The 15,641-nt window shown below is 39.2% G+C and overlaps 1 protein-coding gene across 6 annotated transcripts in view; it reads left to right on the top strand.

The window, feature by feature from the left end:
• cnnm2 (cyclin and CBS domain divalent metal cation transport mediator 2) overlaps nt 1-7,672 on the top strand; it is a 37,205-nt gene extending 29,533 nt beyond the window's left edge. The window contains exons 4-9 of one of the 6 annotated variants that reach the window (XM_022755605.1): nt 721-890; nt 2,415-2,508; nt 3,695-3,757; nt 5,950-6,128; nt 7,391-7,519; nt 7,589-7,672. In XM_022755605.1, coding sequence (XP_022611326.1) covers nt 721-890; nt 2,415-2,508; nt 3,695-3,757; nt 5,950-6,128; nt 7,391-7,519; nt 7,589-7,672 — 719 coding nt within the window. Of the gene's footprint in view, nt 1-720; nt 891-2,414; nt 2,509-3,694; nt 3,758-5,871; nt 6,129-7,390 lie in introns of all 6 variants that reach the window. The other 5 variants (XM_022755607.1, XM_022755606.1, XM_022755603.1 and 2 more) reach the window with 5 other exon arrangements.
• The last annotated feature ends 7,969 nt before the right edge of the window (nt 7,673-15,641 follow it).

Raw genomic sequence — 15,641 nt, 5'->3', positions numbered from 1 at the left:
TGAACTGTAGCTTATAAGTTGCCAAAAACAGAATATGCCAATAAAATGAAAAAATATTTAAAAAAAAACAAATTAAAATGAAAAATGTCAAACCTCCCAGTAAACTGGCAAACTATGATGTTGATGATATGGTGAGCATAATAATAATTTAGCAAAGGTTTACTCTACTTGTGTTTATTTCTGTAACATATTTAAACTCCCAATGTAATTCACATTAAGTCATTATAATTCTGAAGTAAAACAAGTGTTTTTCTCTTGTGCAGAGAGAGAGACATTCTCCACATAACTTGTACCACAGGTTTGACCCACTCATATGTTTTCTTCATACTGCTCATACGTGACACTTCAAAACGAATGTGTTGGTGCAAATGGTTTGATTGGATGTTTGGTCTATAAAATGTCAGAAAATGTGTGAAAAATGTTTGTCACAGTTATTGTGGAACAAAATGTGACGTCCGCAAATTGCTCGTTTTGTCCAACCAACACTCCAAAACATAAAAATGTGTAATTTTTAATGATAAAAAACCAGCAAAGTCTCAAACAAGAGCCAACGAAGGATTGGGATTGTAGTTTGAAAAATGGTAATTCATTATGTTAAAAAGAATTACCATTGACCAATAGGAAACTGATATTGATTATTGGTACCAGCCTCAAACCCCAGTATCTGTTGGGATACACTTAATGTTTGACTTCACACTCTCTCTCTCTCTCTCTCCTCAGAGGTCGAGCCATTTGCTCCTGTGCAAATGTCAGAAAAGATTCTGCTGCGCTTGTTGAAGCATCCAAACGTCATCCAGGAGCTGAAATACGACGAGAAGAACAAGCGGGCGGTAGAACACTACCTCTTCCACAGGAACAAGCCCGTGGATTATTTCATCCTCATTCTGCAGGTTTGTGGACACGATGAGGTGCATCAGCAGATTTGTTCCAAACCAAACATGTCCAACATCGGCCACGCTACTGGACTGCATTTAAAATGACGTACAACACAAACATTCATTATCATTCAGACAGTAATAACAGTATTTGTACCTTTTTCTCCTAAAATAGATAGACAGTGTGTTTTGTAGCTCATGCAGTGTGGGTTTGTTTTTTGTTTTTTTTACCTCATCTGTATAAATATTTGATCTTTCCTCTTTTACAACTTAAATTCTGTGTTATCACTGCAGCTACGCACAACTACACTACACTATATATCACACTAAACACATTATAGTGTACTAACACATTACTGTTAGTACTACAAGCGGTTTCCATAGTGTAGCCATTGATCTAACAGAGTTGTGCTGCAGGGGCCACGCATCCTTAATAGGTATGCATGGTATGATTGTACTGCAACAATGCCATAGATACACAACTCGTCATGAATACAAATGTCTGTTCTAAGAGATACACCACTTGAAAGTCCACTTACATCGTTTTTAGTGCACAAGAAAGTGAAAAGCATCATATATAACGTGAAATGTGTATTTCCAAGGTTTCTTAACAAATCATAATGCATTTATCCTCTAATGTAAGTTTATTTAAAAAGCATTAACAGAATATTAGTAGTGGTCACATCCCTCTCCTTTCTCTCTGCCTTTGCAGACACCTAAAAGATATCCTGCTATAGAGTTACCATTATTTATTCAAAAGCAGATCAAAACAAGTGCTGCTGACCTTCATGTAGCCTTACAGTTTGAAAACTGGTCTGAGCGTCTGCTCTGTCTCTGAATGTGCTGCTGGTGCCAACTCAGAGTCTTCCCCTTTGGTGTTAAGGAGAGTATCAAGTATTTCATGAGGCTTGAGATCAAGGGAAGTCCCAAATTATAGGCACTAAGGTGGAGTTGAAAGTCTTTGTGGTTTTTCCACAGTGAAAACACTACACAGAACATTTACAAACATAATTCTGACATTCACATACTTTGTATATTTCCACCCTATCAGTCCACTAAGTCAATATGCGTAGTAGCTGCGGATCAAATGAGGTCCAGGTTGGACAAGTGTGAGGTCACTGCCCTTGAGACCAGGCTTAGGAGCAGATTGGGAGCTATTAAACAGAGTACGGATTTTCTACAAGTAGTAAAAAGGAGAGGAAAGAGGGAGGGAAGGAGCGGGTGGATTTGTTCTAAACTCACGGGCAGGGTGAATAAATGTATTTGAGCAGGAAAAGAATCAAAAGATTTTGAAAAGGGTGAAAGCGGAATTGCAAAGCACAAAGCTGTAGCGGAAATCCTAGATAGAAAGGCTGAGCGAAATATACTGTAACTGACACAATGAAGCACTAATGCTCCACACACAACAACCACACATGCATTTGGATGAATTAAAAAAAAAAAATCATAAAATGCAGACACTTTGAAAAGTAAGCTGAGTACTCCACCTTGTTGTGTTGTGCAGTTTTTGCAGATAACAGTTGGTTGTTACTGTCACAGGGGAAAGTGGAGGTGGAGGCAGGAAAAGAGGGGATGAAGTTTGAAGCGGGGCCGTTTTCCTTCTATGGGATGATGGCTCTGACAGCCTCTCCAGGTAAGACCTCTGACTGACACATCCTGCCTTTGTCTGAAGTTTGAAATACTTTATTTCATTTTCGAATAAATGATTAAAATGCAGTTTCTTGTGTCTGTAGCAGCGGGAATTGAAAACTGTCAAGAACCAAAAACCTAGCATCAAATGCTCGCTTAGCTTCATACTGTTTTTTCATGTATTCTTTGATCAGACAGTTCCTGATTTAGATGATAATTTTTACTTTACTTTATTTTGTTTCTGTAAAGAACTTAACATTAAAAAAAAAAAGATTATTTTATCAAATGAAATAAGGATTTCATAGGAAACACTTTAATATCCCTCAAATAAAGTGTTGAAAAAGTATTGTTTTTGTATCAGTTGTAAAAGTCAGGGATCATATCAGCATAAGAATAAATCTAAATTATTTATAATCATCCAGTTCTAGTCCCATTGTATTTACTAAGTAAGAGATACCTGCAGTATTACCTATTTCTTTCTTGGTGAAGCTTTTAGCAGCGATGCACATGAAATTGAAAGCCAAAGTAAAAGCCAAATACATTGTAAAAAACAGTTTTAACTTTCTCCTAAATCGTGTAGAAATGGACCTGCCCTCCCTTTATTTGTGCTAGTAACCAGGTTGTGCTGCCAAGCCGGCAAAGAACAGATCACTTTATGATCCTCTCTGATCAAAAGCCTAAATTTCCTTTGGTGAATGTTTATGAACAACAGATGTGAGACTGAAAAGGCCGTCCTGCAGTGACATCATGAGAAAGCGTCACCCAGTGATCCGCTCTGTCTCCACAGTTCATTCATAAACTACAATACTATTCTCAGCATTTCTCATCTGTTCTGAGTCACTTGGGTGGTGGGATCTGAGAGACACCTACTGGTGGAAAAGTAGAATAACCTTCCTCTGTGTGTGTGCGTAGGTGCTCAGCATAAAAGAAAACGCACAAATCAAGCACTTGATGATTCTACGTGATAGTGCATTTTCTTTGATTGAACCTTTCAGCACAAGTTCAACAGCGGTTAAGACTGAAGGAGAAAAGTGTGCGGCTTTAATCTGTAGACCTTGTGCTGGTGCTCTTCTGCCTTTTGTCCCCAGAACGTTTACAGTTTGTGGACATGCATTGATTCATTTCCACCTTTAACAGACGTTTCTCCTCTGTTTTTCCCTCTTTGCTCTTTCTCTCTTCTCTTCCCCAAGTCCCTCTGTCGCTGTCTCGTACGTTTGTGGTCAGTAGGGCTGAATCATTAGCAGGATCTCCAGGTACAGTGGCCTCTTCTCTCTATGTGTATATATGTCTTCATATCTAATACCACACACATCCTCCTGTCAACCAATTAGACAGTTTGAAAAATAATGTGTTGTTGAATTCAAAATGTTGCACAGATGATTGTCTGCAAAGTTTAACCTGCATGGTTTGTGTTGACGTAGATCAGAGTGTTTTATCATTTTGATCCTCACTGCCTGCATGTGCATCTTTTTTTGCTACTTTGTGGCAAAGACAGTGTTGGTGTGTGCATGCCTGAAAGTCTGTTTGTACTTGAATGCAACATGCTCTGTATATTCATGTGTGTATAAGTGAAAGAGAAAGAGGGAGAGAGGAAAACAGATTCGGATTGAGACTTTACACGCTCATCCCCTGAGCCATTAGTCAAGTGGCTGAATGGTGTTGGAGACTGGAGGCCCCAGAGCGGACCCAGGCTCCACCCCGCTCGCCCCTAACCTTTAACCCTCCGACTACATAAACAAGACCTACAGCTACAGCCCCCTGCCGGACACCACTGAGCGCACATACAAAGACACACATGCACACATATGTTCACATGCGCAGGCACATGTACACGGAGCGCACACACTCCACACATAACTACGGACATGCTGCCAGGAACACAAACACACCCACATGTATCCGGAAATGCAGTTGAACAAATACGCTCGCGTTCTGCACCTCTTAACGTGTTTTTTTTTTTTTTTTCATCCAGTCTGATGCTGCGCACACAGTTGAGTGTGTATCTGCATGTAGGTAAAGGCATTATGTGTGTATCCTTGACACACACCGCCATTTTTTTGTACTGACCTGGCCCCTGCGGCCCCTAGAAAGTGGAGTACTAATCCGCAAGAGTTCACATGCCAGGTCTTTGGCCCACTGCGCTCAGTCCACACACACATACGCACACACACACACACACACACACACACACACACACACACACACACACACACACACACACACACACACGCTGTTTGTGCGTCTCACTCCCTATCACGCACATATTCCAACATGGGATTACATACATTCCAGTCAGCGTAGTAGCATTAGGCTCGGCCAAGCCGTTTCCACTTTGTTGTGTGTGATTTTCACTAGGCTTCTTTAAGAAGTGGAAAACATAATCTGTCTTTAATTAAAAAATGACAAAAAACACACACACACACAAACACACACACACACACACGCAAAAACAGAGCACGTTCTCTGTGTGGTGGCTCATAGAAGGAAGCCACATCATTGGAGACCACCGACTCATTACCTACAGTATGAAACGTTCCTCACCTAAAGCCTTATACAGAAATTAGATTTCCATACAGTGTCACAGCGAGCTTCTGTGCTAATATCTAACACTTGACCTGGAAAAATGTCATCAATACACAGGATCCTAAGTGCTGCCGGAGCTGTTGTTCAGCTCCACTCATTTCAGAGCGAGCTGTGAGAAGGTTAGAACAGGTACATGATAGAGTTTTAAATCTGAAGAACATGGCCAGATGGATAATGTACTGTGTATCTGTACCAAGCTTCATATAAACTTGAAGATGTAAATGATTAGAGCAATAGAGATGTCAAAGACTGTCAAATAAGAAATCATCACACACTGTCTTGCTCTTGTTCTTGTTCTTGGGAAGAACGAGTCTTATCAAACTCTGTTTCTCCAGCCAGTGTGACATAATGACACACATCTAATTTGTCTCATTTGCCATGTGTTTTTTTATTTTTGTGGATATGACAGCTCTGGTGCAACAGCAGCACAGTCCATAGGAAGAAAGACAAACCAACTGAACCTAATTACGATGCCTAAAAGGCCACAGGTTTTCGGGAATGTGCATTGCATCACTTGCATTTCAACACATTTCCTGGGAACATGCAGAGGTTGAGAGGGAAAGCTAAAGTAAGTTGTGCCTCTGGCAAAAGCTTTGTGAAGGAAAGTATTTTGGAAAGAAATTCCCACCATGGCCTCTGAGGAGCTCGCTACCAATTCTAATGAGAAATCATTTGTGTAAAATACATCAGTGACATCTCAATATTATAGGGCCTTAGGTCTCAATTATTTATATTATTTTTCTCCTAGTCTTCCCTTAAAGAAACAACTCAGAAAAGCAATAAGTATGTATACTCGTTAGACTTGGATCCATTAGACTTCTGTCTTTTAAACATCTTTTCCCGCTCTTTCACCTCCTTACAGAAAATAAATCTCCTCCACGGCCGTTTGGACTCAACCACTCCGACTCTCTGAACAGGAGTGATCGCATCGACGCCATCACTCCGACGCTGGGCAACAGCAACAACCAGCTCAACTCCTTCCTGCAGATCTACGTACCCGACTACTCAGTCAGAGCGCGCTCAGACCTGCAGTATATAAAGGTGAGAACGCAACAACAGCTAGTGTAGTAGTGAGTAACTCACACGGAGGCTGATGTTTGTATACGTATGATTAAAGGTTTGACCAACGTTTATGTTTCATACCAATAGTCTTAATCGTTTGGACAGTAGAAACAGGGGTGATTATGACTATAAAAAACCTGATAATTGACAAATTCAATTGATTTATTGATAAGCAGATTATTAACTATATAGACTATTAAAGGAAATACGATAAAATTCCCAGATAAATTTGATACTGCACCAATCAATATTTCTATTTACAAAATGTGACTCCACAGTTCCCCTCAGCTCTGGAGCGTTTTAGTTTCTTTTATTTTTCATTTTTTCTGTTTTGGTTTCAAACCCCAAATCTTTAATTTTGTTTGGTTGACTCCATCAGCTCTCGTCAGTGTGGACTAACATTCATTAGATACACACACATGGCTCCAAATCAATGATAACCCTAATTTCTGCCAGATGTGTGAATAAGAAAAAAAGTTGATCTTGCATTTGTTCAGCTGCCGCCAAAAAGGCCAAAATACAGTTAACAAAGACATTTAAAGGACAGCTTGTTTTAAGCTAATTGTTGTTCACAGATACATCTGTGAACCTCTGGAGCCTTGTTGTGGCACAATTAGAGCTGTAATGGGCTAAAACCTCATGTCTTTGAGCGCAGTAGTGTTAGGGTCAGGGTTAGTGCATTCCCCTGAAACTCTGAGGAAATGAATCATGTGAGAATCAGTCAATGCTGCTTTTTATTGTTGAATGAATTGCTCTGATTATGATTGGATTTATTTATGCATTGATTTATTACTTTATTCGTTAGTCAGAGCTCATTGATTTATATTTTTAATTCCTTTTTTACTATCCAATAAAATATCAATTAGGTAATTGCATCATGACCATTCAAAAGACAGCACCTTCACATTCAACAAGAAGAAATACACAATTCTCACAAAACCTTTCATTAGACACTAAAACTCTGTTCTGAAACTCAGATACTTTAAGTTTGGCAGTGGTCAAGAGACTCTACTGACTGTAAAAGATCACTAAATTAATTAGAAAATGATTCCAGTTGTGTTCAAGGAGTAACAGTCATCGTGATGGACTAATAAAAACCAATTTCATCTGTACTTGTTGGCAAATCAGTATATCAAACCACTGTTTACAGTCTTATGTTTACCTAGCAGCTCTGTCTCAACTCTATACTGTACATTACAACACAATCAGTTACAGATGACACCATCTTCACTGTTTCCTAGGTAACACGTCAACAGTACCAGAACGCCGTGATGGCGTCACGGATGGACAAGACACCCCAATCCACAGACAGTGAGTTCACTAAGATCGAGCTCACGCTGACGGAGCTCCACGATGGAGTGGAGACCCCAGCAGTCGTCACCACCACAGCCAGCACCACTAGCACCACCCCTGCCGTGGCCATAGCTGTGGCCAACGAGACGTCCCACCTGCTCAACCAGCAGCAGAACTGTGTGGGCCTCAGCAGGAGCAACCACAGCGCCCACAACGAGGGACCCATCTAGCCCCCACCGAGCCCGGTGGAGACCCAGACCCTCCACCCTGTCTCGTGGACACACACGGAGCGGTGGCATAGATGGAGATGAGGGAAAGTGGGGAAGTGGAGGCGGGTGGAGTGAGGGTTCTGCTCCAACCAGTAGCCCCCAGTCAGTCAGTAAGTGAGACCCTTTCATGAAGGGGCAGTGGGGAAGACGGGTGCTGCGTCACCCTGAACGCCCCCCACCTGAACGCTGTCAGAATCCCTGCTGTACTACATCCTCTTACAGAGGCTGCACTCGGACAGAACCTGTGACTGAGCTTCTTTTTTGGGACAATCTGACACTTTCATAGCGGTGACTTGGACGAGAGGACAACGGAGTCATGCAAACCCCGCCCCTTTACCCTACAAACACACACACACACACACTCACAGCATAACACAACATTCGCTGTACTTTCTCCTCAGGCCAAAGACTTTGGTCCCAACCTTTCTTACACTGGACACAGACTGTTTTTGCACACATACTCGAACACGCTCACATTCCCCTACACACACACACACACACATAGAAATGCAACTTACCCACCTGTGCATCTTTCAGGGAGGCTCAGTCGACTGTTGATCCCATCAGCGAGGACTCAAACCCAAACACGCAGAGAGCAACGGTTAGTCAAAGACTGCACCAAAAACCGCTTTGAAATAAACCGTTAAACCACGAACCAAGAATGTTTTCCTGTATTTATTTATTTTATAATATTGTATGTATATATGTATGCGTGGAGACATGATATGACATAAACTGGCATACGAGCATGCACGAGCATAAACACAGAGGTGTGCGTGGGGCACACGTGTCATATCAAAAAGGACATGCTACATATATGGAGATGAACATCCATTCATGTATATGAGGAGGTGAGGGTCTTTTACAGATACAGTATGTATATTACAGATCTTCTTATTTTTACTATTATCCTAAATCAGGCTTATGGTACACTATCTTTTTCACCTTTAAAAAAATCACACTATTGCCTTTAAGAGAAATCATATAATTAATTATTTTAACAAAGTGCAATGAGAGCAATTTATTTAAGAGATGATTATGAATAAAAAAAATCACTGTATTATAAATTGACAGATATATTTGTATGTAAGTACTGTATGTATATGTATATTTGTTTTTGAAAAAATGCTTAACTGCAGCCATCCACAAGCAAAATTGTCTTTAGTCAGTCTCTGTTTTCTCTTTGTCTCTTTCATGTTTTTTTGCATCCTTTGACCTCAAACTAGTATATGTTCATATGGGAGTTATGATGCCTAACAGTGTGTGGGGTTGGGGGTGGGGAGGGGTTTGTTTGTTTTTTTTTGCCAATTTTACGCATAATCAAACTTGATAATTGCACAGTATTAATGACCTCATCTAACATGTTGAGCATCATCAACGTCACAAAAAGCAACCTCGACATTAAACATGTCCATGAATGATACACAGCTATGCTTTTCCACTGTTTATGTGTGTGAATGTGTTTTGTTTTTTTTTTTTTTGTTTTTTTTTTCATGTTTGTTACTTGCATGTGTGTGTCTTCAGAGCATAGCCTGGTCGCTCAGTTCTTAAAGGCTATTTTCTGACAGCAGTGAATATTAAAGAGACTAGACTTTACTTGTTTTGGCTTCCCACATAATGTAGACTGTAACCTGTGTTTAATAATTCTTGAGTTAATACAGATCGACTAAACTATTCTTCTCAAAGAATAAGTCCAGAACATGAACTCCTGTAAAACTACAACCTAGCGTTTTTGCATGTACATTAATTAGCATGTTTCATCTTGTTTTTTTTTATTTCATACAAATTCAAAGTGTAAAAAAGTCAAGTTGTGATTTTTACAGTTGGTTTAATGCTGGACTATTTCTTTACCAATTGTTAAGTTGTTTTTTTTTGTGTCTTTTTTTAAACTTTGGACTGAGCCTGGCTAGCTGTTTTCCCTGTTTTTCCAGTCTTAATGCTAAGCTAAGATAACGTCTCCTGGCTCCAGCTTCATATTTAGCGTACAGACGTGACAGTGGTATCGATCTAACTCTCAGCAAAACAAAAAAAAGAAAAAAGGAAAAAAAAAAAAAAAAAGAGTAAGCTTATTTCCCAAAATGTTGAACTATTCTTTGGATTTTTCTCTAGTACTTTCTTGACCTTATTATTTTATTATTTTACCTCATAAAGACAGGAATGAGTTTTACGATACTGTATGTGTGCTTGAAATTTTTCCTAAAGCTACATGAATCTTAGACTAGAATACTTCTGTTTACTTCATTCCTATTGGGGGTGTAGATTTTAACTCTCTAACTATAAAGTTATTTTGATTCCACTTCCAGGCCTGTTCATTAACATGATATGTACTGTATGCTGGCAGTTTGCCACTTTACAGGCAACATAAAAGTGTCCTAAAGCTGAATCTTTCTGTTAACATTCAGTTGCAGTTTGTAACCACTGGTGGTCGCTGTTTCCTCATGTAACTCACTGTCTCTGTGTGTGTGACGGTCTCTGGAAACACACACGGACACACAGCCCTGTTCAGCATCTGTTCAGCCACGAGGGGCGTCCCTGTTGTATAACAGACGTAGAGTACGTCTGCATTGTTTGCAGCTGTGTTTGCTGTTGTTTATTGTTTACTTGAAAGTGCTCCTATGCAGCTGGCCCCGCTCTGCTCTGCAGGGACAATCACTCCAGAGATGAAGCAATGAATGATGATGATCAGATTGTAAGACTGTGCTTGTGACATTCATACTCTATGCTTCACAAGCCAGTGGATCTCAGTGCCTGACAGGAGAGCAAGAAGCAAGGCGACAATTCAAAAGTCTAAACGCACAATAGAAAACACTGGGGGAAGCATCAGCTGTGACTGAATTATTTTAATATTCTGTGATACAGAACACACACATCCTGTCTTTCTCTCTCTCACACACACACTCCATCATCCGCTGAACGATTCAATTATGTGAATGCTTTGCAAGCCTGTGTTTAACTGGTCTTTTGTCAACCCTGATGCTGCTACTGTACCTGTGTGCTGTCCATAATGCTTCTTCTACCTGAAGACAACATTCCCATTGCCTCCTCCAGCTGGTGGTTTAATAAAAAAGTGAATGATTAACAGACAAGACAGGTGGTGGCTCAGTGTACTCAATCTAAAGCTCTTCTGCTTCTTCATGCTTTCTAATGAGGCTCTTCCTACGCTTTAATAAAAATATACAGTTACTAAATACAGTAATTAAAGTGACACTGTAACTTTTCAATGAAGAAATAACACAATCTTCCTTTTACAAATTCAAAGCTGAGTTCATAAGAAAACAGAAAACTGCCTCACTCAGTTCAATACACTCAGGGGTTTTATTGCTACAGCATTACTTGGTCTGGTATGACCAGCAGCTAATGGCTACTAATGTTAGTCCATGTTGGATAAGTGTTACTGTGACTTTTTGACTCTACTTGTGCATCCATTACACTATGTTTTCCCATAATTGTCACTTTTTAAATAAAATATTTTTGTGTTATTATTATTGCATAATAACATATTTTAATCCACCACATATTTTAACAATATAAAAATCGCTGCATACCAGGCAAAATGCTGAGTCAGGAAATATTGCTGCAGCACACTCACCCTCCTGGTAGTGTGCCATGTGTGTCACAAATAATTACATAATAACATAATTACTATATTATTATTGTTGTTATGATAGACCCAGTAGGAGCCCAGGAGGATGTTTACTTAACTTTTTAAAACTGCAGTCCATAGTGTTGTAGCACTTAAACTCTACAGTGGCCCAATGTAACTTTAGAAAGACGAAATAACACATTGTACCTCGAAATAGAAAACAAGCATATTCGATTCAGTACACTCAGGGGTTTTCGTAAATAAAGTCACATTGTTCCATCTCGTCATTGAGGGTACAGTATATGTTTACTGTGAATTAATTATTCAACCCCCTGACACTTTTACCCAAAGCAACTTCCAAGTGAGGGAGAACACTGAGGCTTCAGTGCAGTAGGAGACCTTGGTGTAAGTACTACAACAGCTTGATTTGGTGTCTTTGAAACTTTGGGATCTCCACTAGTATAATAAATGTCCTGTGCTAATGACTTGCCCGCTGGTAGGTAAGTTATAATGATTTGTCATCACTGTCCTTGAACATGGCATGTCTGTGAGCCACCATGAGATGCTGGTGTCTGCTGCCAGACATTACATAAGTGTCAGGACAATGAAAACAATACCTTTATCACGCAAGTATCACAGCGTCTCTGTCTTTGACTTTTTGTCCGGTCAAGATAACTTCAGCATATCGCACATGTTCCTTGATCCATGATAGCAAAATATGAACAAAAGAAGTACAACAAAATTATGAAAAACTATCTTTATTCTACATTTTTATGTATTTTACCTCAATGTACAGTCTGTAGGGTAATTTCTGGAAACAAACAACAAAACACTGCTCAGGAGAACATAAATTGATATGCATAAAAACAGAGGATTACTATAGATTAGAAAATGAAAGGTGTCTGTTTTGGCACCTGCTGTTAATGTGGATGCATTCTGCGCATCACAACAATGGATAAAAATCTTCTAAAGCACTGTAACTGTTCACAAGGCTTTAGTTAGTTCAAAGTCTGAGCAACAGCCTCCTGTGGTACAGTATAAAAATAAACAAAAAAAAAATGTTATTTGGAAAAAAAAAAAATGGTAAGAAAAGGAAATGGAAAGGTCTATTTACAGTTCTGTAAACCAAGACCATTTAAAAACACTAGCTTAGAAAAATAAAAATAACCCCATGGTGTTGATTACAAGTAACATTTCAGTTACGGTACTTAACATGCTATTCACATTTCCCTTCATTGTATTTTATACAGGTTTACAGTTTTTTTTTCTCCCTGTGTAAAACTACAATGATAAATGCCAAAAAAAGCTTGTCTTAAAAACCACATAGAAGTAAAACCAATGCTACCATAACCACCATGTCAGAACGGATATGCTTCTTATTTTCACATGCATATGCAAATTATGCAAAGAAAGACAGTCGACTACGTCTTATTAGCAATGCAGCTGCCTCATGTAGCATATCGTGTTATTCCATGTTCAAGGAACAAAAGTCAAAACTGAGAATACAAATATTTCATTTGTAAAAAAAAAAAAAAAAAAAAAAGTGGGGAAAAAAAAGATAAACAGCTGTTTCTTATTGTCCTACAAGGTTTTATCCACTGAACCGTTACATAAAGTTGCAGTTAAACACATTCACCTCTCACCACTCCATATCAACCCAAACCAACAAGTAGACAGCACGTTCTTTCCCTTTTGAGGCCTAAATGGAGAGGCCAGATCTTACACGACTGAGACATGTCGAGACTTAATATAAAAGATGAGGAAAGTTAACGTACAGGATACACTGGGTGTTCGAATAGACAAAAGAAGAGGAAAAAAGATCAAGTCACCATGTTTGAAATACTAACTCTGAAGCATTTGGACACATGGACTCACCAGTCATGCTGTGTCTGGGTTAACTGCCCCGAAAACCTACTGTCTCCATCAGCTTCTCACCATGAGTGATAGACTCCTACATGAACACCACCTCTGGTTATTTCACATGAGAGATGACGGAGTTTCTTTTCTCTACTTCTCTACTCTCACCAGTTTGAAGTGGGCAGGGCTCAGTTGAAAAAGAAGGTGATGTCACATATTTTCTTGCACCAGGATCAGGAATTTAGCAACATTTGAATGCAAACCTGGTGACAGTCGCTGGGTTGTTTGGTCACATACCAAGTTTTCATCTAAATTTAGCACAAATTTCAACAAAGTTCCAAAATAAACTTTCTGTGCATTTTCCATCCACTACTGTCGTGACTCTCAGGGAGTTGGCTCATTGAGATTGAGAACAGTCGGTGCCGTTAAACCTCAGCAGAACTTCTTCTACAGTCGCACTGCGGACAGGGTGAGTCTGAAATGAATAAAATGATGTGGAAGACGTGATGGAAAAATGGTGTTTGTGTCTGTTTTGTGTATTAACGTGAGGAAGGTTACAGTCTCCTCATCTCCACACTTATTAACACTTTGTTTAAGTCACTTGTTTCATGTTCTTCATAATTTATTTAATGACACTTTGTTGCACTTGTTTTTGCTATCAGTGTACCAACTATGTTACTGCAGCTAAGTGCAAAAACTTTTTAGAATATTTGGACTTTTTTTTTTTTTTTTTTATAATTTCTGGTGTTTCCACTCAAATTTTTTTTGTGCATATTGAAAATGTGCATGAAAACACATGGGTGGAAATGCACTTACTGTCAGTGAAATCAAACCACAGCCACACAGTGCTGATGGGGCAGATACAATGAGTTGCTGAGAGTTAAACTTTTAATAAATAATGCCTAACCTTTCTTTTCTTTTACTTTGTTGTTGCTTTTTTTTATTCATGAATATTTAATGTTATAAAAAAATACTTAACATTTGAAGTTTTTAAGGCCTTTAAGTTCCATAAGCTTAGCTCATCCTTTGTTGTAAAGTTCAGAGAAAATGAAAAGACAAGTGCTTGAACTCAGAGATTTTCATCCAGGTCAGTAACAAACTAGAACAAACACTACTATGAAATGGTCATATGACAGTGTTTAGAGGTGCAACAGAACATTACAGTATGCACTCAGCCCCACACTCTGCCTCAACATGCCACCCACCCCCGAGGAAAACACCTACAGTTGTGGGTCAGCGGATTAAGAAAGGAAAAACAAAAGAAAAGGCCCAACAAAGCCCCTAAACCAATGAGATACACAAAGCAAGCTAATAACAGTCTGAAGCCAGGTAGACCGACTGAACTGAGCTTCATACTGCACATCTTAATCCTCACTCCCTTGCATACGGAGGCCACTCTCACGTGCCTGTTGCACACTTGACAAAAAAAAAAAAAAAAAATCACATCACACATCTTTAAGTTGCTCCAACTAGTTAAAACTGTCTCGCATTTTATATCCCCCTATCATAATAAAACCCTCTGAAATAGTCAAATACAATGCTCAAGTTTCACCTTCCTAAATAACCAAGCTGAGAAAATACTGCATGTTAGCTGCTCGTGGCTTAAACCTTGAACTAGTTACATGGCAAAAAACATTCACCTGATGGCTATTTACAGAAACACGACTGTAGCTCAGGGTTGTCATAGAGACTATTGGTATAAAACATGGTTACAGTACTCTGTCGTCATTGTTGCTTGGTAACAAAATATCACTCCAACAGCCACTTGTGTACCACATGTTCTCTCAAACAAACTTCAAACAAAAACTGCATCTGGTTATCAATCGCTTTAACGCCGGCTTGTGCTTCAGTGCTCCTGTGCTTCAGTTTAGTACAATGGATCCTTAGCCTGCTGTCACTCAGGATGCTACAGTCTGAGTGAGTCTACTTCGGCAGATACACACAGACACACGCACACCCTTACACACAAGTGAGAGCAAATGACTCCTCTAAAAATGACGACAAAAAGAAACAAAACAGATGAAAAACTGAATGTTGTTCCCATGTTGCATAAAAAAAAATGTCTGTTTTGATACAGGATGTGCATCTTTTTTCAACACCATAACTGAAAACTGTTTTCTTGTTTCATTACAATGTGCATACTGTGTCAGCAAGGCTAGTGTGTTATGATTTAAACCATAGTTTACTGACCATATCTGACATGTTTACTCCACCAGCAGGTCTTAAAAAACAGCTTATAAAACATAATGAAAAATAAAGTGTGATGTTTACTCGAGTGTGTGATCTGTCTGTCTGATGGGAAAAATAATACAGAAATCAAATCAATTAAAACTATTAAGTGTTTTTTTTTCTTTTTTTTATAATGAAGCTAGGAAAGGTTGGATTTTGAGGACCCTCAGTCTTCTGACAGTCACATGATCTGTCTCGCTACTGGTCCTTTAAACTTTCCTCAGAAATCTCCAGTATATGTGTGTGTGTGTGTTTGTGTGC

This window comes from Seriola dumerili, unplaced genomic scaffold (assembly GCF_002260705.1).
Source record: "Seriola dumerili isolate Sdu_G_001 unplaced genomic scaffold, Sdu_1.0 BDQW01000230.1, whole genome shotgun sequence".
NCBI lineage: Eukaryota > Metazoa > Chordata > Actinopteri > Carangiformes > Carangidae > Seriola > Seriola dumerili.
The sequence above is the reverse complement of the archived record's forward strand: the minus strand, read 5'-3'. Positions and strand labels throughout refer to the sequence as shown.